This window comes from Saimiri boliviensis, chromosome 11, assembly GCF_048565385.1.
Source record: "Saimiri boliviensis isolate mSaiBol1 chromosome 11, mSaiBol1.pri, whole genome shotgun sequence".
Classification (NCBI taxonomy): domain Eukaryota; kingdom Metazoa; phylum Chordata; class Mammalia; order Primates; family Cebidae; genus Saimiri; species Saimiri boliviensis.
The window spans coordinates 7,896,616-7,924,058 of NC_133459.1; the positions used below are offsets into that span (position 1 = coordinate 7,896,616).

General features: G+C 52.3%; 1 protein-coding gene across 1 annotated transcript; it reads right to left on the bottom strand.

Moving 5' to 3' along the window:
* Positions 1–1,024: 1,024 nt before the first annotated feature.
* Positions 1,025–21,881, bottom strand: SLC2A7 (solute carrier family 2 member 7). The gene is made up of 12 exons (XM_003927924.3): positions 21,781–21,881; positions 20,438–20,536; positions 18,603–18,763; positions 14,557–14,681; positions 13,265–13,417; positions 11,177–11,302; positions 10,739–10,926; positions 9,583–9,693; positions 7,578–7,679; positions 4,980–5,055; positions 2,325–2,452; positions 1,025–1,577 (listed from the first exon to the last, which is right to left on the bottom strand). Exons 1-12 carry the CDS (start codon positions 21,829–21,831, stop codon positions 1,356–1,358), a joined length of 1,542 nt encoding a protein of 513 aa, XP_003927973.1. The 5' UTR covers positions 21,832–21,881; the 3' UTR covers positions 1,025–1,355.
* Positions 21,882–27,443: the final 5,562 nt, after the last annotated feature.

The window sequence follows — 27,443 nt, forward strand, 5'->3', positions numbered from 1 at the left end:
GGCCTCCGAGTCTTCCAGCTGAAACTCCAGATGTCAAGGGGCAGGGACCATTCCCACCAAGTCCTACCTGAATTCCTGACCCGCAGGAACCAGGAGACACAATAGCTATCACTGTTTTAAGCCACTAAGTTTGGAGGCTACAGGGCAACAGGTAGAGGAATCATTAACATGCAAAGTGACAAGCGCGCCAATGGGAGAAGGTGCACAGTGATGCCAGAGCGCAGAGGTGAGAGACCTCCCGGTGGGCAGGGCAGGAGAGGTGCTCAGTGCTCATTCGAGCTGGGATTTGAAGGCTGGGTAGGGCTGTGATCATCTGGAGGAGCGGTGTATGAAAGCACCCCAGTGAGAAAGGCACAGAGGGCTGGAAGTACTTGGGGTGGTGGCGGGAAACCCACGTTTCGACTGCGGGGTTCGGGCCTTTCCGTCTCGGGTGACAGAGTCAGCCTAGGTTTCCAGCAGGGAGTGACATGGTCAGGCCAAAATGCAGGCGCTTTTGTTTTTTGTTTGAGACAGGGTCTGACTCTGTCCCCCAGGCTGGAATGCAGTGGCATTACCGTGGCTCACTGCAACCTCCGCTTCTCGGGCTCAAGCGATTCTCCTGCCTCAGCCTCCCGAGTAGCTGGGACTATCAGCACATGTGACTGCACTGGCTAATTCTTGTATTTGCAGTGGAGATGGGGTTTCACTGTGTTGCCCAGGCCTGTCTCGAACTCCTGAGCTCCAGTGATCCACCCACCTCGGCCTCCCAAAGAGCTGGGATTACAGGTGTGAGCCACCACACCCAGACCTGCACCTTGTCTTCAAGGAAGCTATCAATCGCCCCATGGGAGGGAGAGGCAGAGAGAGAGTGGACTGGAATGGTCTTACTCTCCTGCCCGTGGCACCTGTGATGGACAGGACGGAGCTGGGCACGCAGGCTGGGATCCATGGTGCAATCGCAGCCACATCACCAGGAAGACAATGGCATTCAGAACCCTGAACTCCCTCAGCGACGCAATGACGGCAATTTGGGTCTCCATCACAATTGCGGAACTTGAAAAGTTTTACTTTAAAAAAGTGCATCTATACGTCATTTAAATGTTGGTGCCAATGTAGAATTGGGAGAATTGAGTCTCAACCAATCAAAATTCATGTGCCTGCCCCTTCTTCCAGGTCATTCCTCTCGGCGCCTAGCCCTGAAATTTCTCAGCTAAATATGCATTGTTGTGGATATTTAATAATATTCATAATTAAATTATATGGGGGGGGTCGACAAAAGCCTCAGTGCCGTTACCCTCCCCAGGTCCTGGGGCCGGGAGGCCCATTCTCATAGAAGGAAGCCTTCAATACAGGCCGCTGTCCGTCCTGCAGGGCCACTAAAAGGAAGTGTCCTTGGCAGGAGAGGGAACGGGAGGCCCAGCCTCAACGGTTTCTTCTTTCTTCTCCTCTGGAATCTCCACCCCATTTATCTTGGCAAAAATGCGGTTTATCTCCACAAATGTTTTGCCCTTGGTCTCAGGAATAACCAGGTAGATGTAAATCGCAGTGAGGAGGCAGATTCCGGCAAAGATGATGAAACTGTAGGCACCGATGGCCTCCTAGACCAGGAGATGAGAAAGACAGATGGGGGCAGACGAAGACCACAGTGCTGGTCCAGCCGAGCGCGGTGGCTCACGCCTGTAATCCCAGCACTTTTGGAGGCTGAGGCGGGCAGATCACCTGAGGTCGGGAGTTCAAGACCAGCCTGACCAACACGGAGAAACCCTATGCCTACTAAAAACACAAAATTAGTCGGGGGTGGTGGCGCATGCCTGTAATCCCAGCTACTTGGGAGGCTGAGGCAGGAGAATCTCTTGAACCCTGGAAGTGGAAGTTGCAGTGAGCCAAGATCATGCCATTGCACTCCAGCCTGGGCAATCAGAGAGAAACTCCGTCTCAAAAAAACTCACTTCTTAGCCTTTTGACAATAGGTTTATGAGCTCTGTGCCCTGAAGGTGCTGAAAGCAGAGTTTAGGAGCCCCTGTTGTCTTTGGAACAGGGGAAGGAAGCCGTGGGGATCTGCTCCCTGGCTCGGGCTCTGCTTGCTTTCTGCTGCCTTTGAGCTCCGCAGCCCAGAGCCCCTGAGCTACAGCCCTTTACAATTCCAGTGGGGATCACCCTTCAGTAACTGGGAAACCGGTGTCTTTCAAGGGTTTGGAGGCAGTGGGGCCACGGGTGTCTGTGACCCTTGGAAGTGTCTGAGAGTCCCCACCTTGCTGGATTGGAAGAAGTGCTCAGAGGAAGGGGAATACAGCTGACTCCCTGGAGGCCGGGTGGAGTCGGCTGGGGCAGGGGCCCTCGCTCACCTGGATGGATGGGAACAGGAACCCCACGATGAAGTTGGTGAACCAGTGTACCGCACCGTCCACCATGAACGCCGCCCGCCGCGAGGACTGCAGAAAGATCTCGGTCCGCACCACCGAGGGGACCGGACCTGGAGGCCAGAGTGCAGTTTGGGTGGGGCGGAGAAGGACCCTAGGGGTCCCCCAGGGCTGGCGGGATGCCACCCACTCTAGCCTCAGACCTAGGCCCCTCGAGAGCCCCAGCTGGGATTGGGGACTAGAAAAGAGCCCTGCCTTTCAAACCACAACACTTTGCAAAGGTCCGCTTTGCAAAGTCTGGTTAGAGAGCCTGGAGTTGGATTTCCATTGCTGCTTCTTCAAGGCCCAATGATGTTCCGTGAAGGTTTGCAGAAAGTAAACGGATGGGAGACTTTGTGGGAGCAGCGGGAGTGCGTGGACTCCAGCTCAGGCAGCAGAGCTTAAGAGCTTCCTGGCGCTGGCGCACTGGAGGCGGGCAGAGCGCACTGAGGGCTCGCGCTCAGGAAGGGCGGCCCTCCCACCGCGGGTCTGGGTCTGGCAGCGCCTGCGGGTTACACCTTTTCTCGGGGTACCGTCTTTCATTATCGCCTCCTTAAGAAGCCTTGTCTAAAATGTCTAAAGCCATTTTTGTTCCCTAATCGCCACTCCCATGAAATTTGAATACTGTGCGTCTGTTTACGTCCTGTATATATACAAATCTGTAGCTTTACGCAAAGAAAAAGAGCCTGTCCCTCTTCCTCCAAGCTTCCCACCCTCGGTGGGGGGGGGGGTGAAATGGCCTCATTGAAAAGGCCCCGTCTCAAGGATCACTTGAGGTCAGGAGTTCGAGACCAGCCTGGCCAACATAGTAAAACCCCGTCTCTACTAAACATATAAAAATTAGCCCTGCATGGTGGCGTGTGCCTGTAGTTCCAGCTACTCCGGAGGCTGAGGCAGGAGACTCGCTTGAACCCAGGAGGCAGAGGTTGCAATGAGCTGAGATCACGCCACTGCACTCCAGCCTGGACAACAGAGTGAGACTCTGACTCCAAAAAAAAAAAAAAGAAAGAAAGAAAGAAAAGGCCCAGTCTCCTTGGATGGACATGGAGAAGAATTCAAAGCCCCTGAATAAAGCTGGGATGCCAAGTGTAAACTCCTGCAGCCCTGCGAGGAGGGGCCCGGGTCCCCTGCCCCCAAAGCGGACGCTGGCAAGGGATGCCTCTGTTCTGCCTCCCTCCTCTCTACCACGACAGCAGCAGCCAGCAGTCCTTAGGCCTAAGTTGAACGTCAGATCAGCCCATATTTGACCTCACACTTCCCGGCACACCTGGTCACCCGTGCTCTTGGAGAAGCTCTGTGGCTTGCTGCAGGTAACACACAGGCAGCGAGAGCAGAACGGCTTGGAACCCGGCCAGGCCTCCTATACACACCAGCGCTTTTCCCATGAGGTCCTCCTACCTCCACGTTTGAGGCACACGGGGAAGGCTTCCTGCTCTAAATCCCACTTCTTTTTTAAACGGAGTCTCACTCTGTTGCCCAGCCTGGATTGCCGTAGAGGATCTGAGCTCACTGCAACCTCCGCCTTCCAGGTTCAAATGATTCTCCTGCTTCAGCCTCCTGAGTAGCTGGGACTACAGGTGCCCACCACCACGCCTGGCTAAGCTTTGCATTTTTAGTAAAAACAGAGTTTCACCATGTTGGCCAGGCTGGTCTGGAACTCCTGACCTTAAGGGATCCACCCACCTCCGCCTCCCAAAGTGTTGGGATTACAGTCATGAGCCACTGTGCCTGGCCTAAATCCCACTTTTTAAATACCCTTAAATACAGTGACGTGGTCTCATTCACGTGCCTGACGAGGCACAGTCTAAGCAGATATTCTGCCAATGGGTGTTGAATGAATTAATACCTTCATTTTGGTTTATGGACAGTGCTTTCAAAATGAACATTCTTCAGGGAATGTTATTAGAGTCTTCGCAGCCAGAGGTGTCTTTCCCCAGGCAGAGAAAAGGAGGTTCAGTTCTCAGGACACATGGGGAGGGATTCTGGAGTCTCAGAGGCTGCCAGAGAGGTGGGCCCAGGTGAAGGCTCAAAGCCACTGGCCAGAGGACATTGGAGACAATAAGGGATGGTCAGCAGAGACAGAAGGCAATTGAGCCTTGAGTGTGCTGTGGGCTTGAGGCTAATGTGAGTGTCGGGAGGGTATAGATGTAAACCATACGAGGTACCCCAGGGGGATCTGCCTGGCACAAGCAGGCAGGATTCACAGATGTGCTTAGCGGAAGGCGAATACAGCTGACTCCCTGGAGGCTGGGTGGAGCGGGCTGGAGAAGGGGCCCTGCTCACCTGAATGGATGGAACAGAAAGCTCGAGAAAGCTCATCTCCTTGTTGGGTACCAGACCTCAGTCTGGCCCCCTCTGGGAGCCACAGATGATGAATGGGGCACTGGCCTGGCTGACTGGTTGGCACTTAGTAAACACTGGTTGAATGAATGCACACGGCCTGGAGTGTCATAGAGGCTTAGCCTCTAAGGATGGGTGGGATCTAAACAAGCACGGGCACCAAGGACGTCTTCACTCAGCACATATGTGTCAAGCACTGACTGTGTGTCAGGCCCAGGAATGGACCAGGGTGGCCTGGGCGGGGGACGTGCAGGTACTCACTGGGCCCAATGGAATGTCCCGCGATGTAGGCAAAGACACAGATGATCCCGAGGTAAGACAGCTCAGGGACCCTGTTCTGTGGGAGAGGGAGGGCTGTCTGGGCTGAGAGGGCCTGGCTGAGGGCCTCTGCAAGCCTGAGGCCAGGAGCCCCATGTGCAGAGGGGTCCACCTGCGGGTCCCACCTTCCTGCCCCAGGGAGGAGCCCGCCTAGATGTCTGGGCACCTACATGGGCCTCAAGGGCTCTGGGGGCAAGAGAGGAAGGCCAGTGAGAACCAGGCCCTCTAGCCTCCTGCAGAAGGCTCCCTCCAGCCTCACCTGATGAGAGTCACGGAGGACGAGGAACACCTGCCTTTTAGCTGTTTTCCTGCCAGGTGCTATTCTCTGCACTTTACAAATCACAAACATTAACTCCTCTAATCTTCGTGATACCCCTCTGCCTCTGAGTGACTCTGTGATTTTTTTTTTTTTTTTTTTGAGACAGAATCTCGCTCTTTCGCCCAGGCTGAAGCGCAGTGGCGTGATCTTGGCTCACTGCAGCCTACACCTCCCAGGTTCAAGCGATTCTCCTGCCTCAGCCTCCCTAGTAGCTGGGATTACAGGTGCATGCCACCATGCCCGGCTAATTTTTGTATTTTTAGTAGAGACAGGGTTTCACTATGTTGGCCAGGCTGGTCTTGAACTCCTGACCTTGTGGTCCGTGCTCCTCGGCCTCCTAAAGTTTTGGGATTACAGGCTTGAGCCACCGCACTCGGCCTAAAGTTTCCACTAAGAATAAAACCTTATATTGTTTTTTGTTTGTTGTTTGTTTAGACAGAGTCTTGCTCTGTTGCCCAGACTGGAGTGCAGTGGCACGATCTCGGCTCACTGCAACCTCTGTCTCCCAGATTCAAGTGATTCTTCTGCCTCAGCCTCCCCAGTAGCTGGGATTATAGGCACACGCCACCAGGCCTGGCTAATTTTTGTAGTTTTAGTAGAGACGGGATTTCAGCATGTTGGTCAGGCTGGTCTCAAACTCCTAACCTCAGGTGATCCACCTGCCTCGGCCTCCCAAAATGCTGAGATTACAGATGTGAGCCACTGCATCTGGCCCAGAACTTACATTGGTTTTAAAATTAGAAAAGAAAGTTCTTTCCAAAGGAAACTTTAATTAAATTGATTTTTGAGCGTCACTAGCATTGTTTCTCGCCCGGCCTTGCTTTCCCCGCAGGCCCCTGCCTCTTGGTGATTCCCTGAATCCCTCCAGCTCCTTCCTGCGTGAAGCTCTCTGCACGCCCTGATGGTTAAGGACAAAGTCATTGCAGAAAGGGTAGCTTGGAAAAGAGCAAAGATCTTGCCTCTAAATGACGGAATGAGCTCCTCACACCTTCTCAGACTCATGCACAATTGCATTTCTGATGCATTTTCATTTGAAAGGGTTCAGGACAGTGCTGCACCTCCTGCACAAGCAACGGCAGCAGAGAGGCTGCCTCGGAGACACAGGCTGTGGATTGCTTTGACAAGATTTCCTATCGGCCGGGTGCGGTGGCTCATGGCTGCAATCCCGGCACTTTGGGAAGCCGAGGCGGCTGGATCACGAGGCCAAGTGATCGAGACCATCCTGGCAAACACGGTGAAATCCTGTCTCTATTAAAAATACAAAAATTAGCTGGATGTGGTGATGCGTGCCTGCAATCCCAGCTACTGGGGAGGCTGAGAACGCATCATTGTACTCCAGACAGGGCTACGAGAGTGAAATTCTGTCTCAAAAAAAAAAAAAAAAAATTCATATCATACCACCCCCATGTATTTTCATTACTTCCATAGAACATAAATAATACACGTAGGTTGAGAACACTGCAAATTGAAATGATGCACTTCTTGTTTGGGTGGCCTGCTGTGTTTTAATCTCACTGAAATATGATTCCCAGTTTTGTTTTGTTTTGTTTTTGAGACAGGGACTCACTCTGTCCCAGGCTGGAGTGCAATGGTGCGATCATGGCTCACTGCAGCCTTGACCTCCTGCGTTTGGGTGATCCTCCCACCTCAGCTTCCTGAGTGGCTGGGACTACAGGTGCACACCACCACACCCAGCTAATGTTTTGTATTTTTTTGTAGAGATGGGGTCTCACCATGTTGCTCAGACTGGTCTCGAACTCCTGGGCTCAACTGATCCTCCTGTCTTGGCCTCCCAAAGTGCTAGGATTGCAGGCATGAGCCTCCACGCTCAGCCTCCTTCTACCTGTTGAATGGGTGACATCTGGTCTTACCGCTCCTCAGTGCACACCTGTTCACTGCCTGTGGCCGTTTTCTATTGCAGCCACGCCCTTGCATGTACGTACTGAAGCACATATTTTATTGCAAACTGTCCTCCTTGTTTCTCTTTCCCATGACAGCGGGACCATCTATCTAGTTACTCATTTGCATGTACAGGTGTAGGTGAGTGAAGCCATCTGTGACATTCGCTTCAGGAGGGGGCTTTGCAAAGTACTTTTCCAGGCAGGGGGCATGACCTCGGTGGGACTCAGAGCCAAACACTTGGTGCGGGGGGGCCAGTCAGGAAGGGGACCTCCCACCCCCACCGTGACTCCCCACCCAGGGGGCAGGGAATGAGGTCAGACCTGGAACAGGATCACCACCGTCAGCACCAGGCAGGCAGAGCCACAGATGCCATAGCCCGCCAGCAGGAGGAGCCGCCGTCCCAGCCGCTCCACCAGGACAGCCTGGAGGGGAAGGGGGGCAGTGAGGAGCCGCGTTGGCCTGGCACCCAGGAGTCTTGGGCAGAGCCTCCACTTTCTCTTGCGGGCCCCTCTTCTTTTTTTTTTTTTAAATGCCCCCCTGTTGCCCAGGCTGGAGTGTGCACTGGTGCCATCTCGGCTCCTCCCTGCAACCTCTGCCTCCAGGGTTTAAGCCATTCTCCTGCCTCAGCCTCCCGATTGGCTGGGATGACAAGCGCTCACCACCGCTCCTGGCTAAATTTGTATTTTTAGTAGAGACGGGATTTCTCCATGTTAACCAGGCGGGTTTCGAACTCCCAACCTCAGGTAATCCGCCTGCCTCGGCCTCCCAAAGTGCTGAGATTACAGGTGTGAGCCACCTCGCCTGGCCGGTAGCCCCTCTTAGATGCCCCTTTCTGTGTCTCCCTTTCTCCCTTCCTTTTCTTTTTCTTTCTTTCTTTCTTTCCTCTCTCTTTTCTTTCTTGCCTCTCTTTCTTTCCTCTCTCTCTCTTTCTTTCCTCTCTCTCTCTCTCTCTCTCTCTCTCTCTCTTTCTATGGAGTTTTGCTCTTGCTGCCCAGCTGCAGTACAATGGCACAATCTCAGCTCACTGCAACCTCCACCTCCTGGCTTCAAGCAATTCTTCTGCCTCAGTCTCCCAAGTAGGTGGTATTACAGGCGCCTGCCACCACGCCCAGTTAATTTTTATATATTTAGTAGAGACAGGGTTTCACCATGTTGGTCAGGCTGGTCTTGAACTCCTGACCTCAAGTGATCCTCCTACCTCGGCCTCGCTAAGCACTGGGGTTACAAGCGTGAGCCACTGCGCCCCGCCTTTTAGGTGGCCCTTTCTTACCCCTGCCACCCGCGTGTGGGATAGAGGCTGCTTATCTGGCCTGGGTCGCACATTCACACTCTTCACCACTACCCTTCCTCGTTCTGGTAATTTCCAGACCTTTTGGGTCTTGGCTCCCTGCACCCCTGCCACCCACTGGAATCACCGCATGTTCTAGTTTCTGTGTTTGATGCTTTGACATCTCGGGAGCTTGACGGCCCTGGAGGGACTGCCTCCCACAGTCAGCCGGTTCCCACTGATAGCAAACAAACCGCTGTCTGGGAGTGTCTCTGTCATCTGCAAACCCACAATGCAGGCCCACACCCCAGCTCCTCCTCTGGGGACTTTCACATTCAAGGCCAGCAGCACCTGCCTGGGGCCAGGGAGCAGACAGCTGGGACAGCCCCTGTGCCCCGGGGCTGGAGGAAGTTACTCACACCAGCTACTCCTAAACATGCTCACCCTGCTCACCCGTTCCTGGCTGTGGGAACCACAGTAAAGGTTCATCCTCACTGGTGCAAGCCCGGGTCACACTGTTTGTGACCAGCAATCCTTCTACTTCTTCTTACTTTTTCTACTTTTTTTTTTTTTTTTTTTTTTTGAGATGGAGTCTTGCTCTGTCGCCCAGGCTGGAGTGCAGGGGCTCGATCTCCATTCACTACAACCTCCACCTCCTGGGTTCAAGCAATTCTTTTGCCTCAGTTTCCCAAGTAGCTGGGATTGCGGGTGCATACCACCACGCCTGTGTAATTTTTGTATTTTCAGTAGAGACAGGGTTTCACTATGTTGGTCAGGCTGGTATCGAACTCTGGACCTCAAGTGATCCACCCACCTGAGCCTCCCAATGTGCTAAGATTACAGGTGTGAGCCACCATGCACAGCTAGATTGAAGGAATTTTGAGTAGGCTGGTCAAGGCCATGCAAATAGTTAATATGTGTACATCCTAAAGTCCATGTCCCTTAAATGACCCCAGGACCAGGGCCACCAGCACTCAGTTGACTCTGCGGGGCTCCTGCTGCCTGGGGGCACTTGGCCAGAAACCCTCCAGCAGGAAAGACGCCTCCTGCTCACTCACCGAGATGACGGTCATCACTATGTTGACCACGCCAGCACCCACTGTCACGTACTGGGAGTCGGTGGCCTCCACGCCCGCGGATGCGTAGATGGTGTCTGCATAGTAGTTGATCTAAACAAAAACACAGGGCTGTGGGGAAGAGGCCCAAAGACCCAGGACACTGGCTTAAGCTTTCTCAACCCAAGCCACACACAGTTCTGTAAGCCTGGGTTGGGGACCCTGGGACAGGAAAGAGGCAGCAGGTGTTGGGAAAAAGAGGCATGACCCATAGTTGGGACACCAGGAGGAAGCCCGGCTCTGCCCAGGAACCGAGGGTCAAGGCTCTTCCCTCTCTGAGCCTCAGGTTCTGCATCTATAAAATGAGAGCCGGACCACACTATCCAAGATCGCTTTTCCCTCCATGACCTGGTTCCTCTAAAAGCTCAGAACCCAGAGAATGACTTCTTACCTCTCCCTTGGGCCATGCCAACCCCAAGTTCAGTCTGCCTTCTGGCCCAGTGCCAAGGCCATGGGCACAAACAGCCCTTCAGAAAGCCATGTGTGCTGTTCCACGTTTGGTGGCTCCCACCTGGGCTGTCCACCCTCCCATGATCACTGACTAGACATCCATGAATCCCTGAGGCCAAGGCCACCTCTTCCTGACACGTCACTGGAGCAACCGGGTCACCCGCCCAATCGCCAGTGTTTTAGCTCCTGCCAGATCTCCAGCCTTCCTCTGACACCGTGGTTAGATAGAGGTAGAGCTAAAGAGCCACGGGCGCAGAAAGTGATGCCACAAACATCACAGCCAGATGGGCCCGAGGTGAGCTCCTGAGCCAGGCTGGACCCACCAACCCCAGCCTGGTGACTTGAGCTGGGATCCAGGAGACCTCAGCTCATCTGTCTAGCTGTTGTCTTGTACAGAGGGGAAAGGACTATTGGCGGCAGGAGGCATTTCCTTCTGGGGACTGGGAAACAGAAAAATGAAGGGGGCAGGTGGGGAGGGGCAGAGCGGGGAGGCAGTAAGGACTGAGGTTTCTTCCTGACATCCGGCCCTGCTTGGGCGGATTCTGGCCCTGGAGCCAGGTCAGGCCCCTGTGGGTGGAACTGTGTGTTGCTGTCGATGAAGCCTGGGTCTGCTTCACCTGTCTGCCCGCCTGGCCACCATCCCACATACCGCATTGATCCCCGACAGCTGCTGGCCAGCCATGAGCACGATGATGGAGAGGAGCTGGCAGCGCAGAGGCCGCATGGCGCAGAGGTGCAGCACCGACAGGTGACCCTCGGCACGCTCGGCCCGGGCCTCCACGCGCATGTCCTCCAGCTCGGCCTCTATGTCTGCGTGGCCTCTCAGCCTCCTCAGAGCTGCAGAGAGCAGAACCACCACCCCCTCAGAGGGCAGACTCCCTGCAGGCCGGACCCCAGGCCCCCGTGTTGGCCCTGAGCTCACCACTCCCCGACCTGACCTCGACAATGCCCCAATCTCCACCCCTGGCCCCATCCAGCTCCCAACACTCACCCCCGACCCATGGCGACCCTGACTCTGACCCTAACCGTGACTCTGTCCGGCCCACGGGGTGGGCAGGGCCTGGGAGAGTGGCCTACAGCTTCATACCTTGTCGCGCTGTGGCTTCATCTCCTCTCTGAATCAGGGAGTAGCGGGGGCTCTCGGGGAAGAAGGGCAGGGACAGCAGCTGCAGCAGCGCGGGCACCCCCGTGAGGGCCAGAAGCACCGGCCACCCTGCAAGGAGCCGAGCACTCAGGACCCCGAGGCCTGGGGAATCCTGGCCCGCCCACCACTGCCCTTGGAAGGTCACGCTCCTTTGTGAACCAAGGACCGTGAGGACTTGGTTCTCACCAGGGCCCTCCTACAAATGGCTTCCACATTCAAAACGAAGGAAATCACTATAGTTACAAAAATCTACGTGTCATTATTTGGCAGGAAGAACACCGTTTCTCTAAAGAATGGGCAATGATTTAAACGCTTGAACCCAGGGGAAAATGAGCTCTGTTTTAGTCCTACTTTTAAGGCTGGAAAGGACACAATCTCTGCCTCATTAGGGCCGGGGTGGGGCAGGGCCTGGACCCTGCGCTGGGTCTGAGTGAGCTCCTTCTGGACGGCTTGGGCTAAGGAGGGAAGCTGAGATTCCACTAAGAGAAAAGGGTCTGTCCACCGCCACCCACCCCTGCTGGTACTGTGGGAAGTGGACAAGTCCTTTTTTTTGTTTTGAGACAGGGTCTAGCTCGATCGGCCATGCTGGAGTGCAATGGTGCAGTCATAGCCCACGGCAGCCTCAGTCTCCCAGGCTCAGGTGATCCTCCCACCGCAGACTCCTGAGTGGCTGGAACTACACTACCACACTACCTGGCAGATTTTTTCTTTTGAAAAAAATTTTAGTAGAGACTGGTCTTGACATGTTGCCCTGGCTGGTCATGAACTCCTGGGCTCCAATGATCCTCCTGCCTCGGCCTCTCAAAATGCTGGGCATGAGCCACTGCGCCCCACTAACAAATTCTTTAACACCTCTGAGCCTCAGGCAAGAGGTGGCGAGGGATGAAAGAGGCGCCGGATCCCCTTTCCCCAAAACCAGTTCCATCAAACCTGAAAATATGTGTAAAAACTGGCCATGTGGTGGATCACCTGATGTCAGGAGTTCAAGACCAGCCTGGCCAACATGGAGAAATCCCATCTCTACTAAAAATACAAAATTAGCCGGGCATGGTGGTGTGTGCCTGTAATCCCAGCTATTCAGGAGGCTGAGGCAGGAGAGTCGCTTGAACCCGGGAGGAAGAGGTTGTAGTGAGCTGAGATCGCACCACTGAAATCCAGCCTGGGTGACAGAGCAAGGCTCCATCTCAAAACAACAACAACAAAATTGGCCGGAAGGAAATTCTCTGACCAATGTTTGGCTGTGGGTCACAAGGTTCCCATTCCTTCCCACACCCTGAGAGAGGGCAGGCTGGACAGAGAGGCGGCGAAGACCCTCCACAGACCCTGCGGGGTCTCCCCACGCGGTCCATTCACGTCGGATCGGACCCTTTTGTCCACTCCCATTTCTACTTGGTGGTCATACTCTGTGGAGCCTAAGCACAAAAGTGGACGATTTCCCCTCTGTCACTGGATGGTCACTCTGAAGGCTCCGCGTATCTGATTAAACGTGTTTGCATGCTTTTTCTATTAATCAATCAGCTTCACGTCAGTGATGTTTCAGTGGACCTTTAGAGGGCCACGCTTGAGCCCAGGTGTGAGCCCTAAACTTCCTCCACGACCCCCACTCACTCTCAGGCAGCAGCCTTGCCCCCTAATTCACTGGGAAGGCAGAGGCCACCAGAAAACAGCCACCCAGTGACAGGGTCAGTGGCTGTGAACCTGCTTGCCCTTCCCTCTGTACTGCGCCGTTCCTGTGGCAGCCAAATGATGCCGACATTTTTCACGGCTTGAAAGAAACCTCTTCTCTTGACCTCGCTTCCCCAACTTCTCTCCTTCCCTTAGTAGCAAAAACTCATTCCCAAGCACAATTTGTCCCCATCACTCACCAAAGCAGCCCTGACCAAGGTCACCCATCCCGTCGCCCGCCACACAGCACAACGCCCGGCCCTGGGTCACCTCTCAGGTCTCATCTGACTTGATCCGTCAGTAACACCCGGCATGGAGGCCGAGTGAGTGACCTGACCTAACACGACCCCTGCGGCTGCCATTTACCTGCCGGGTTGCCTAAGATGGCCCGCAGGCTGAAGATCTGTGCTAGGAAGACCCCAACGATGACGAACACCTCGGTCATTGTTCCCAGCGTGCCTCTCAGGTTCTTGGGAGCCAGTTCCCCCAGGTACATGGGAAGGGCGCTGTAGGAGATGCCTGGTTTGGGCACGGCAGAAATCAGGGCAGGCAAACCGCAGAAAGCTGAGATGCAATTCAATTCCATTTCCTAATCCCAGGCCTTCCCCGTGCTGCCAGCCCCTCTGCGGAGACGCGCAAGGACAACGTTGACTGTTGAGTTTGGACTTATAACAAAATCCCTCCAGAATCCTCAGCCCCCAAGGGAGCATCACCAGGATGTGATGAGAACTTTTCCTTTCTAGCTGCGGGGCTGGCCTGCTTGTTCTGGGGAGAAGGCTAGGCCTTCGTGTGTCCCTGGAAGCTAACCATCAATCTTTTGCTTTGGTCCATTTTCTGATTCTTCTAAAGCACAGTTGACTTGTCTAACTTTTATTTATAGAAGAAACTGCTGTAACTAAGAAATTGCTGCTGGGCACGGTGGCTCACGCCTGTAATCCAGCACTTTGGGAGGCCGAGGAGGGTAGATCACAAGGTCAGGAGTTCGAGACCAGCCTGGCCAACATGGTGAAACCACGTCTCTACTAAAAATACAAAAATTAGGTGGTGGCGAGCGCCTGTAATCCCAGCTACTGAGGAGGCTGAGGCAGGAGAATTGCTTGAACCCAGGAGGTAGAGGTTGCGGTGAGCCACAATCATGCCACTGCATTCCAGCCTGGGCGACAGAGTGAGACTGTCTAAAAAAAAAGAAAAAAGAAAAAGAAACTACTGAGTTGAAATTGTCCCTCTTCTTTGGAAGATATTTTGGGAAACCGTATTGGTTATATGTACTTCAATGTGAGTGTGTTTCTCACGATCCTTCTCTGATCGAAGATTTTCTTATATACAGGAAGGGGCTAGAAAGCATGAGGCTTGTCCAGGTAAGTGGCTCACGCCTGTAATCCCAGCACTTTGGGAGGCGGAGGTGGGAGGATCGCTTGAACCCAGGAGTTGGAGATCAGCCCGACAACATAGTGAGGCCCTGTCACTAAAAAATTAATTAATCAGTTAACAAAAACAAGCATGAGGCTTGCAGGGCCCTGGGAATGCAGATGGGAGGATGTCTTGAAAGGAAAAGAGGCAGACAGAACCAGCCAGACACCTGGTCCGCTCCTGCTTCCAGCCTTGGCCAAATGGACCCTTCCCCCAAGGCTGAGCCAGACAGAGCCTGGGTCTTGTACCTGCACAGACTCCCAGCACCACTCGGGAAAAGATGATCAGCTCGAACGCCTTGGCCACTTTGCTGACTCCCATCAGAATGGCGGGGACGATGGCAAAGATGTTGTTGATCAGCAGGGTCCCCTTTCTGCAAAGACAGCGAGCCCAGAGGGCAGCAGGGCGTGGAGGCTGAGGAAACTCTCCTGACACCGGCTCCTATGCTGCAAGGGGGTCATCACAGCGGTGCGGGGAATGTGCCCGAGAAAGGGCTGAAGCAGGGGCTGTGGACCGAATCATGTCCCACAGTTCCTATGTTGAAGGCCTTAACCCCAGTGCGATGGTATCAGGAGGAGGGCCTCTGGGAGGGAATAGGTCACGTGGGGCCCTTCTGACGGGATAGGAAGAGACACAGAAGAAACCACTCTTTTTCTGCTCTGTGAAGACACAGCCAGGCCGCGTGTGGTGGCTGAAGCCTGTAATCCCAGAACTTTGGTAGGCTGAGGCAGGCGGATCACTTGAGGTCTGGAGTTTGAGATCAGCCTGGCCAACATGGTGAAGCTCTGTATCTACCAAAAAAAAAAAAAAAAAACCCCAAAAATCAGCCAGGTGTGGTGGCACATGCCTGTAATCGCAGCTACTCAGGAGGCTGAGGCAGGAGAATCACTTGAATCTGGGAGGCAGAGGTTGCAGTGAGTAGAGATCGTGCCACTGAACTCCAGCCTGGGCCACAGACTGAGACTCTCTCTCTAAAAAAAGAAAGGACACAGCCAGAAGAAGGCTGTCTGCAAGTCAGGAAGAAGGCCCTCACCAGGAAAGAGATCTGCCAGCACCTTGAACTTGAATTTCTATCCTGCAGAACTGTGAGAAGATAAATGTCTGTTGTTTTAAGCCTGTGGCTGTAGCAGCATGACAGATAGGAAGAAGGGGCAAATAGGCTGACATCCCAGGAAGGAAGATTTGGGGTCAGCAGGAATGGGAGTTGGGGAGGCGAGCATCTAATGACTGGAGCTGCCTGAAAACAGGAGGGAAGGACAAGGAATGGGCTGTCCCGGGAAGTAGAGCTTCCCGTCACTGAAGCTCCACTTCACTTGAATACTCTACAGTATTCAAGCTGTCGCTGGTGGTATCTACACTAGACACAGTGACTGTCAGGAATGTTGAACAGGGAATTCCCGCAATTAGTGGGGTGCAGAATGGGACTACATGGCGTCTAAGATCTCTTCCAAGGCTTAAAAACCATAAGCCAGTGAAGGAGAGGGAGTGCTTGGGAAATAGCACTATGCCGGGCGCGTCCCGCTGCCTTCGGGATCCACTCATCTGCTTGACTCTGTGCTCTAGGTCCTATGCCAATTTGCAGCAATGGCTCCGGCGCCCCCCTTGCTTGCTTTTGGCTTGGGTTTTACACAGAAGAATCGCAGTGGATCAGAAAGAGGGTAGAGAGCTTGAGCTGTGGGGTTGCTGGCTGGTGCACTCCGATATTCATTTTTTGTTTTTGTTTTTGTTTTTGTTTTTGAGATGGAGTCTTGCTCTGTTGCCCAGGCTGGAGTGCAGTGGTTCGATCTCGGCTCACTGCAACCTCTGTGATATGGTTTGGCTGTGTCCCCACCCAAATCTCATCTTAAATTCCCATGTGTTGTGGGAGGGACCTGGTGGGAGGTAATTGAATCATGGGGGCAGGTCTTTCCAGTGCTGTTCTCGTGATAGTGAGTAAGTCTGACCAGATCTGATGGTGTTATAAGGAAGAGTTTTTGTTTGTTTGTTTTTGTTTTTTTGCACAAACTCTCTCTTGCCTGCTGCCATCCATGTAAGATGTGACTTGGCTCCTCCTTTGCCTTCTGCCATGGTTGTGAGGCCTCCCCAGCCATGTGGAACTGTGAGTCCACTAAACCTCTTTCTTTTGTAACTTGCTCAGTCTTGGGTTTGTCTTCATCAGCAGTGTGAAAATGGACTAATACACTGTGCCTCCCAGGTTCAAGTGATTCTCCTGCCTCAGCCTCCCAAGTAGCTGGGATTACAGGCATGTGCCACCATGACTGGCTAATTTTTGTATTTTTAGTAGAGATGGAGTTTCACCATGTTGGCCTGGCTGGTCTCGAACTCTTGGCCTCAAGTGATCCACCCACCTCAGCCTCCCAAAGTGCTGGGATTTCAGGTGTGAGCCACCATGCCCAGCCCCTGGCATTCATTTTTCTATTTCTTCTCTCTCCACCTCCAGATGGCGGTGCTCCCTCTTCACACCCCTACAGGTCTGGGGTGATGAAGCTGTCAGCAGCCCCAGGACTACCTTTGTGATTGTCTCATGCTTCGCACACATCTTTGGGGATCCCCAGAACCTTGAGCGAATGCCCTGAGTGAGTCACCCAGGAAGGTGGGGCTCTGGTGTCAAGAGCAGGGAGCAGGTGGTGAGGTCTCTATGAAAATATCCCAGCAGCTGGGCGAGGTGGCTCACACCTGTAATCCCAGAACTTTGGAAGGCCAAGGTGGGTGGATCACAAGGTCAGGAGTTCGAGACCAGCCTGACCAACATGGTGAAACCCCGTCTCTACTAAAAATACGAAAATTAGCCGGGCACAGTGGCAGGTACCTGTAATCCCAGCTACTCGGGAAGCTGAGGCAAGATAATTGCTTGAATGTGGGAGGCAGAGGTTTCAGTGAGATCACACCACTGCACTCCAGTCTGGGAGACAGAGCGAGACTCTGTCTCAAAAAAAAAAAAAAAAAAAAAAAAGGAAAAGAAAATATCCCAGCCCGGCAACACTGACGACTGACCAGGGAGTCCACAGATATACAGGTTGGTGTTCTCAGGCCACTTTTCTCTCCCTGGGGCTGCCGCACCCTTCAGAAGCAGCCACCAGAGCCCAGACCCTGATAGGGGAGGGTCAGCCAGACAAGAGGCCCAAAGAGATCAAGCAGCTGGACACATTCCCACCCTTCTCTGGACTCCCAGCCCTTCCTGATGACTAGGAGGGGAGGCTGGGGCTGTCAGGACCCCACTGGGCAAGCTGGCACCACAACATTCCTGGGCTCAGGGTCCTCATCTGGAAAATGGGTTCAGACAAGAAAGTGGAGGCCAAGCCTGGGCTTCCAGAACAGTCCAATCACTCTAGGTCTAGCTGGGAACAGCACAGTCTGGATGACCAAAAGAAAAGCCTGGATTACGGCATAAAGAACGTTAGAGTGAATAGTTTCTTCATTCCAGTGCATAATGTGTGGCAAATTAATTGTTGATCAAGTATTTGCAAGAGGAGGTCCTATGAGTCTTGCACTAATTAATAGATAATTAATTTTCAATCAGCGCTATTTTCCTCTATGCCTGAAATGGAATTGCTCTGGTTTTTTGAGTTGCTTTTCATTAGAGGGTCTTCCAGTCACTCCTGCAAACTGCCTAGCCTGGCACCTCCTGCCCAGTGTAATCGTGAATCCGAACGAGTGGGGCTGACGGAAGGGAACGCCGCCAGGCTTCACCCTGAGCCCGGTGCAGGCTTTGCCCGCCTGGGAAACTCGGCCTGTGCCTTCTCCCTTATCTGCGGAGTCACGGCTTTGGAGCACCTGAGCTTACGATGAATGATCACCGAAGCCATGTAAGCCAAGCAAAGTTCAGAGACCTGCCCCGTCTTCATCTCCAAACGAGATACGAGACGGTGGCCAGCAGAGTGACTCCGCCTGACCCCACCCTCAGTAACAAATTCTGATGAGGCCACGTGGGGAGAGGCTGCAGCTCTTAGAACTTGGAGCCATGGTCACCTGACCCCAGAATGGAAGCCAATAAACAAGCATTTATCGAACACCCACTGGAAGTGCTTACAAGGCACTGAGCTAAGTACTGTCAAGAACCTTGATCTCGAAGGCTGCAGCACCTCTGTGGTAGGTGACGGAAGGGAGTGCTTTTCCCATGCAACGGCCCAGGAAAGAAATTCCAGAGAATTTTAGGGACTGGCTGGAGTCATGACATCTGTGGCAAAGCGGAGACTCACAGGATCTCCTGATTCTCAGGGTCACACATCTCCCCACCAGGTCCACAAACACCCAGAGGCAGTGTGGCTGACTGGGGTGAATTCTGAGTGTTTACCTGCCACAGCTATCCACCAGCAGGCCCACGATCAAGGACCCCAACAAGCCGCCCAGAGGAAACATGGAGACAGTGCAAGACCACAGAAGCAGCGTGAGCTTCTCGTCCATGAAGGTTGCGTGCCGCTCAAAGTAGGTTTCATTGTAAAATGACTTGAAGACCTGGAAAACATTGCCCCAACCACAGCTAAGATATTGGGCAATTCATGAGAAATGAGAAAGTGTTCTCAGTGGCCACTTGTTATCGTATAGGGAGGTTTTCTGCTAACACCTTTAAGACACAATTGAACTCGCTGATTCCCTATGATTCCCTGTGAATCAAAAATCTACTGTATGATGAGTTGAGATGAGAAACTGAACAAAAAAATTGTTACAAGTTCACTGTTAAAAAATTTACTTTTGGCTAGGCATGGTAGATGACACCTATAATCCTAGCACTTTGGGAGACTGAGGTAGGAGAACTGCTTGAAGCCAAGAGTTCAAGACTAACCTGGTCAACATAGCAAGACCCTGTCTCTATTAAAAAAGAAAAGAAAAGAAACAAAAAATTTAAATTTACTTTTGAGAGACTTACTCTGCCAGAGGCACCACAGGAAATACTCTTTTTTTTTTTTTTTCTGAGACGGAGTCTCCCGCTGTCCCCAAGGCCAGAGTGCACTGGTGCCATCTTGGCTCACTGCAACGTCTGCCTCCCAGGTTCAAACGATTCTCCTGTCTCAGCCTCCCATGTAGCTGGAATTACAAACACCTGCCACCATGCCCAGCTAATTTTTGTATTTTTAGTAGAGACGGGGTTTCACCATATTGGTCAGGCTAGTCTCGAACTCCTGACCTCAGGTGATCTGCCCACCTTGGCCTTCCACAGTGCTGGGATTACAGGTGTGAGCAACCACACGCCTGGCCCAGGAAATATTCTTACTAATTATGTGACTTCAGGCAAGTTATAGAACCTCCAGAAACCTTAATTTCCTAATCAATTATAGAAACAAAATGTACCTCATAAAAAACATGTGAGGCCAGGCGTGGTGGCTCACGCCTGTAATCCAAGCACTTTGGAGGCCAAGGCGGGCGGATTACCAGAGGTCAGGAGTTCAAAACCAGCCTGACCAACACGGTGAAACCCTGTCTTTATTTTTAATAATAATAATAATAATAATAATAAAAGAATATGTGAGCATTAAATGTGATTAAGTGATGGCACATTGCTTGACACAGAGGTTCCATCCATGGTAATAATTGTAAGTACACAAATATGTAATACAGTGTATGCAGACATGCTAATATATGTATATATAAAGCATAAGCATATACATATACCAAGGTCCAGCCCGTGGTCAGTTCTCAGTGCTCATCTGAACTCATCAGCACAGGCGGTTCCACCCTCCTTGACTTTCACCCTTTACTAGGCTTCGGGAACACTCTGCCCTCAAGTTCTCCCACACGTGACAAGGGCCCTTTCCCTTTTTCCTTTGTTCCCCTTCGCTCCAATCCCTAAATGCCACAGAGTTCAATCTTTGACCCCATTCTCTTTCCACTCAACAAGGAGCCTCCCCCGTGTGAGCACAGTAGGACCTGAGGCCCAGAAAGACTGGGCTGGGAATCCAGATCCCCCAGCATCCCAATGTGCCTGAAAAGGACGACACTCCCGGGAGAAATACCTCCTGCCACACCCTGGTCTCCAGGGGTGGGCATCCAGGGCACTAGGGCAAGATGGCGTGTCCACGAGGCAAGATGGCGCCCCCCATGAGGCAAGATGGCGGCCTCCATGGATGAAGATGGTCGCTGCCTTCCACCCATGACCCGGGTCAGCTGCTGCCTGGCCCTCCGTGTGCCCACCTTGTGTGGCGTGTTGACCACAGCGATGTTGTAGCCGTACTGGAAGGCCGAGCCAAAGGCGCTGCTCAGTGTCGTAAGCAGCAGCGTGAGCTGGAGCCGCTGTGGGAGATGAGTCCAAGGTCGGGATGCTGTGGGCTTGGGCCTCCGGAAGCCGGGTGGCTGGGCCTTCCCCTCCCCCTAGCCTGGGTTGGAAGTGAGGGATGGGGGAGCCCAGCCTGTGCCCCAGGAAGGAGGAGGAGGTGGCGCAGGCTTGGGGGCTCTCAGGGCTGAGAGGCATGTGATCTCTGCATGCATTCACTCCCTCCTTGAGCACGTATCCGAGCACCTGCTATGCGCCTGGCACTGAGCTAGGCCCTGGAGACCAAATGTGCAGTAGGGGGCGCCTTAGGATAAAGGCCCAGCAAAGCACTGCCTTTGAGAAGCTCACTTTCTAGTGAGGGAAGCCCACTCCCCACCCCACCCCAAAAAAGACAAGGATGGTAATTCCAAATAGCTGGAATGCTGTGAGGACACTAAAGCAGGGTGATGGATGGGTAGCAGCCTGTGGGCAATGAGGGCCTATGTTCAGTAGGCTGGGCAGGGCAGGGAAGGCATCTCTGAGCAGATGCCCTTTGAGCTGGGACCAGAATGGATTAGAGGGAACAGCCGTGTGGGCGTCGTGGGGGCAGAGCATCCCAGACAGAGGGACCCACCGCTTGCCTCTGGCTCTAGAGCAGGCCCTTAGGAAAAGCCAGGCAATCCCCTGTGCTCAGGGCCGTGGCTTTCCATGGTTGCCACAACAGCCAGGGCAGCTTGGAGAGGAACTGGCCTGAGGGCCAAAGTCTGAGGAGCAGGTAGGGCGGGTTCTGTCACAATGTCCTAGAGCCAAGGCCCTGGTGCACACCCCCTCTCCACTGCCCCCTCCACCCGCCACTCCTGGCCACATGTCCTCACCCCAGCCCTCACCCTTAGCTGCCTGGCTGCCCACACCCCATAGCTTTGCACAACCAGGAACAACCAGACAGAGAAGGGCAGGATTTGGGCATTCTTCGGAAGCCACCTCTCCTTGCTCTTTAAGGGTGGGGAAGCGGAGGGGAGCAGGGATGGAAGGGAGAGAGGTGTCTCCAGCACCACCCGCTCTCCTAGCATCCACTAAACCCACCCGGCCCATGTCTGAGACAGGAGGTTTGAGGATAGCTCCTTCTCCACATGGCTCTCCCAGGCCTGGTTATCCTGCAGGAAACGGGGGCACGCTACCCATTCCTTGCTAGAAGCATTCCAGGGCCTTCTCCTCCCTCCACAGAGCTGCACGGCTGGTGGGAGAGGGACAAAGACAGGGACAGTTTCCTAGTCTTGGCACTTACCCCCTCCCCGGATGGAATGAGTGGAGGGGTTCCCGTCTCTTTGTTCTCCATCCTTGTTGAGGTGGGAGAACAGGTGCGTTCTACCTCCCAAGTGACACCTGAGTCCTGCTCTGTGCTGGTGAGATCGGCTGTTTCTCCCCAGGGCCTGCCTGGCTTTATGATCCTTTTGCTCTCTGGACCCTGCTGACTTGCCCCAGGAGCAAATTCTCCTTGGAAATGTTGATAAGACACGTTGGTGTTTTGCCAGTGCACAAATCATACACAGCCTGAATTTCATCTTTGCACCCACCAAACCCCAAACCTAAAGCTTCCCAGTTGCACGAAGGAGAGAGAAAAACATTGCGTGACACTGATCTGTAGAAATGAAGACTTTCAATAACACAGTGAGGCTGTGACCTGGATCTCGGACGCTTCTTCTGTGTCATTTTTTCATATAAGCCTCTTTTTTTTTTTTTTTTGGGACAGCGTCTTGCTCTGTTGCCCAGGCTGGAGTACAGTGGCACAATCTTGGCTCACTACACCCTCCACCTCCTGGGGTCAAGCTATTCTCCTGCCTCAGCCTCCCAAATAGCCAGGATTACAGGCACGTGCCACCACACCCAACATTTTTTTTTTTTAGTATTTTTTGTAGAGATAGGGTTTCACCATGTTGGCTAGGCTGATCTAGAACTCCTGACCTCAAGTGATCCTCTCGCCTCAGCCTCCCAATGTGCTGGGCTTACAGGCCTGAGCCACCGCACCTAGCTTTTTAAAAAACTTTTATTTTAGGCTCAGGTGTCCACGTGATGGTATGTTACATAAGTAAACTCGTGCCATGGGGGTTGTTGTACAGATTATTTCATCACCCAGGTATTGAGCCGAGTATCCAATGGTTATCTTTGCTGCTCCTCTGCCTCCTCCCACCGTCCGGCCTCAAGTAGACACGTGTCTGCTGTTCCTTCTGTGTGTTCCTAAGTTCTTCATATGTGCCTCCTCCTTCACATTTGGACTAATTGTCCATTTGGGGAAAAGAGCAAATTAGACAGTTTCAGAGAAACACAATGTTATTATTTCTAATTACACTTAATAGTGTTAAATAGGTCAATAAAATATTGGACAAAGGTGCTTATTTCAGAATCATCTCTAACGGCATTTTTTTTTTAAAGTAGGCCGGGTGCAGTGGCTCATGGCTGTAATCCCAGCACTTTAAGGGGCTGAGGCAGGCGGATCATGAGGTCAAGAGATTGAGACCCATCCTGGTCAACATGGTGAAACCCTGTCTCTACTAAAAAAAAAAAAAAAAAAAAAAAAAATTAGCTGGGCGGGGTGGTGCGCCCCTGTAGTCCCGGCTACTTGGGAGGCTGAGGCAGGAGCATTGCTTGAAACCGGGAGGCGGAGGTTGCAGTGAGCCGAGCTTGCGCCACTGCACTCCAGCCTGGTGACAGAGCAAGACTCTGTCTCAAAAAAAAAAAAAAAAAAAAAGAAAGAAAGAAAGAAAAGTAGAGTGAATAAAGTAATTTACTGATTCGAATGCCAGATACCTGTTTTAAAGGATAATTATGAAATGTAGGCACATGGGAACATTAACATGTTTTTAATGAACATGACCTTTAGGAGAAGTGACTAAAGCAAAATCCATTTAGTGTACCTGGGGAAGGCCCGGGTGAGATGGCTCATGCCTGTCATCCCAGCACATTGAGAGGCTGAGGTGGAGGGATTGCTTGAGCTCAGAAGTTCAAGACCAGCCAGAGAGCACAGTGAAACCCCGTTCAACCAAAAATACAAAAATTAGCTGGGTGTGGTGGCACGCCCCTGTGGTCCCCGCTACTTGAAGGCTGACGTAGAAGGATCACTGGAGCACAGGAGTTGAGGCTGTAGTGAGCCATGATCATGCCACTGCACTCCAGCCTGGGTGACAGAGCCAGAACCTGTTTCCCCCCGCAAAAAAAGTATACCTGGAGTAAAATGTGTTTGCCCATGGATGGTAACAGGTGAGTGCCTGAAAAGACTGAGAGATTGAGAGGTCCTTATTGATCCTGCTCCTGATTATGCTGTAGGTAGCAGGTATTCTCTCTCTGTCTCTGTGTCTCTTTTTTTTTTTTTTTTTTTTTTTTTTTGAGACAAAGTCTTGCTCTGTTGCCCAGGCTGGAGTGCAGTGGTATAATCTCAGCTCACTGCAGCTTCCGGCCTCCAGCATTCAAGCAATTCTTGTGCCTTGGCCTCCCAAGTAACTCCCAAGTAACTGTAACACCAAGCCCAGCTAATTTTTATTTTTATTTTCCAGTCTCACTCTGTCACCCAGGCTGGAGTGCAGTGGCCAGGAGGAGGAGGGGGAAGAAGTGGAGAGGAGGAGATCGTGCAGGGGTGGGGGCACTGAGGGCTGAGAAGCGTGTGGTCTCACATGCCTTGACTCACTGCAACCTCTGCCTCCTGGGTTCAAGTGTTCTTCTGCCTCAGCCTCCTGAGTAGCTGGGACTACAGGCATGTGCCATCATGCCCAGCTAAGTTTTGTATTTTTAGTAGAGAGGGGGTTTCAGCATGTCGCCAGGCTGGTCTCGAACTCCTGACCTCAGGTGATCCACCTGCCTCAGCCGCCCAAAGTGCTGGGATTACAGGTGTGAGCCACCTTGCCCGGCCATGTATTTTTAATAGAGACGGAGTTTCACCATGTTTGCCAGGCTGGTCTTGAACTCCTGGCCTCAAGTGATCTGTCCACCTTGGCCTCCCAAAGTGCTGGGATTAGAGGTGTGAGCCAATGTGCCTGGCCTGTTGTTGGTATTCTTTAAAGGGACAGGCATTTTCTCCGCTCTGCCCCTCCCTTCCTTCTGAGTCCTCACCAGCAGGGTCATTAACATTCACAATTCTACTAACAGTCTGTTCAAGACACTCTAGGCGTTTTATAGCATGCTTCTCAAAATTATCCCAGCCTCTTCCCATTGTGCAACGCTAAAGCTGTTTCCATGCTTTTAAGTATTTAGGTATTAACAGCAGCACTCCACTTCCCAATCAAATCTCTATACTAGTTTTCTATGGCTGCTGTAATAAATTGCCAAAAATGTAGCGGCTTAAAACAACACCAATTTATTATCTTAGGGGTCTGTGGGTCATAATTCTGACACGGGTCTCACTGGGCTAAAATCTGCCATGTTATCACCCAGCAGGAAGGTCCTCACAAGATGCAGCTCCTCAATCTTGGACTTCCCAGCCTCCAGAACCATGAGCCAAGTATACTTCTTTCCTTATACATTGTCTAGCCTGTGGCATTCTGTTATAGCAACACAAAATGAATTAAGACATCTGGCAAGAGCAGGGACCCTAGTCAGATTTTCATAGATGGCTCTGGTGACCCACTTTGAGTTCAAGGGTGTAAGGAGGGAAAAGGTATGCTTGGTGTTTATCTTCCTGGCTACACTGTAAATTCCTAAAGACAGAAGATGCCATGTTCGTATCACTTACGTGTTCCAGTTCTATGCAGAATGTAGGGTGACGAGAGCCGCCTCTCAAAAAGCATTCAGTCAGGGCCTGGTGTGGTGGCTCATGCCTGTAATCCTAACATTTTGGGAGGCCAAGACTGGTGGATCACTTGAGTTTAGGAGCTCAAGACCAGCCTGTGCAACATGGCGAAATGCTGCTTCTACAAAAAATATAAAAATTAGCTGGATATGGTGGCATGTGTCTGTAGTCCCAGCTACTAGGGAAGCCGAGGTGGGAGGATTGCTTGATCCCGAGTGGTGGAGGTTGCAGTGAGCTGAGATGGTGCCATTATTTAAAAAAAAAAATGAAAAAAGAAAAAGGCAAACACATAAAAAGGGGGGAAAAAGCACTCAATTCACTGTAGAATAGTAGGAGGGGAAAAAGGAAAGGTTCATGCGTAAGAAAACCAGATCATACATATTTGATGCCAGCCACCTGCTTTCTCATCCTTCCTGCAGGAATTAAGGAAATGGCCCTGGAGAAAGCAGACTGAAGTGGGCAAGACTCAGTTAACTAACATTCCAGATGGGAACTTCAGCTCTTTTTTCTGAGAGCCCTTCTGTAATGGAACAGCACTGCCCTGCCCTTGTTCCTGAGGTTTCTCTCCTGGTGGTTAAGCCACTAGGAAATGCCAGAACACAGGGCAATGGAGTGAAGTTTTCACTGACAAAAATCTATTCGATTTAAAAGACTGAAATTGATTCTGTGATTACATCCTTCCTAGACAGTAAATGCCCTTGCTTTTAAAACATCTTTTCCTCATTTTGGTTGTTGATGAGGGTTCTTTTAAAAAATTGTATGTATATATTAAATATATATATATGCAAATTAAAGACAGGGTCTCACTTTATTACTGAGGCTGGTCTCAAACTCCCAGGCTCAAGCAGTCCTGCTGGGATTATAGGCATGAGCCAGTACACATGACCAATTTTTAAAAAATGTTTTTATTTGCAAAATAGAAAGAGGCAGCCTGATGTTAGTCTACCGAGTTTTGGTATGTGACATCTGGAAGTGTCAAAACCATTGGTCAAACCTACCTTCCAGCTGCCTGAGTTGGGTTATGAACATGTCTTCTGGGGGCTGACATCTCCTCCCTAGCTCCATTCTTTCTTGCTCTGCTATCAACCGTGTACAATCCTCCCTCCCAAGACTCATTTATTCCAAAAACACTGAATGAGCCCCTACTCTGTGCCAGCCACTGTTCCAGCACGGTGGACACAGTGGTGAGTAAACGGATCTGAACCCTCTTCGGCTCCATCTCTCACCTGCCAAATGTCCTGACCTTGATCCCATCCGAGGGACTCAGCATTGTTCTGGGATCTCTGGGGTGTCGATTTTCTGGCCAGAAACTCCTGTGGCCGGTGGCACCTTTGCCTGAGTTCTTGTCCTGCATCCAGGAAGACTGAGATATACAGGCAGGTGGAGGGTGAACGAGACGAAGAGGAGCTTTCTTGCATGTTGGAACAGCTCAGAGGAGACCCATGTAGGTAGCTCCTCCCTGTAGGCAGACTGTCCCATTGAGTGTTCAGCTTTCAGCAGAGAAGCAGCCCCTGGAGAGGGTAACTCCTCTCTGCAGCTGGTCATCCTGTCATCTCTCCATCCTTGGCCCTGTTCTGGCTGAGCCCAGGGCTTTTATGGACCTCAGAGGGGAGGAAGTATGTGCTGATTGGTCTGTGGAGGACCATGGCTGGGCCCAGAAAAAGCATCATAAGTCTCCACTCTGGTCTGCAGGACTGGCAGCCCAGCCCCTAGCCTTTAGGTCCCTGCCTGAAGGTGGGATCTTATGGGGACCTGTCCACTTCTACCCAGGATCCTGCCTGCCTCCCACAGCTATCTACGGTGCCCAGGTTGCTTGGACTAAGGGGCACCTGCAGGCTGGCACTGAGCCCCCTCAGCACCCCTTCAGCTTCCCCTCATGCTTATCAGTGCCCAAATTCCAGAGGGGGCCAAGGTGGCAGGGGGCTGGTATGTCAGCACTTCCCAGGGTGTTTGCACACCCAGCTGAGCTGTGACAGTGCCCAGGCTCAGCCCCAACCCTGCTCTGAGACTGGAGTGGGTGCCAGGAGCGAAGATCAGCCTGGTAGTGGGAGCAGACACCCCCGAGCCTGTGGGGACAGAGGGGAGGTACAGGAAGGCCTTGCTGGGCCCCTGAAGGGGTACAGACTGCAGAGACACCTAGGGCCTGCGCCTGGTGAGTTGGGGGGCAGCTG

Bases quoted from the DNA above. Each gene is read 5' to 3' on its own strand.
- SLC2A7 (XM_003927924.3), bottom strand. From the start codon at position 21,831: ATGGAGAACAAAGAGACGGGAACCCCTCCACTCATTCCATCCGGGGAG. The intron at 13,418-14,556 runs GTACAAGACCCA...TGCCCAAACCAG, and splicing joins GGTGCTGGGAGTCTGTGCAG to GCATCTCCTACAGCGCCCTT. The intron at 11,303-13,264 runs GTAAATGGCAGC...GGCTCCTTGCAG, and splicing joins CATCTTAGGCAACCCGGCAG to GGTGGCCGGTGCTTCTGGCC.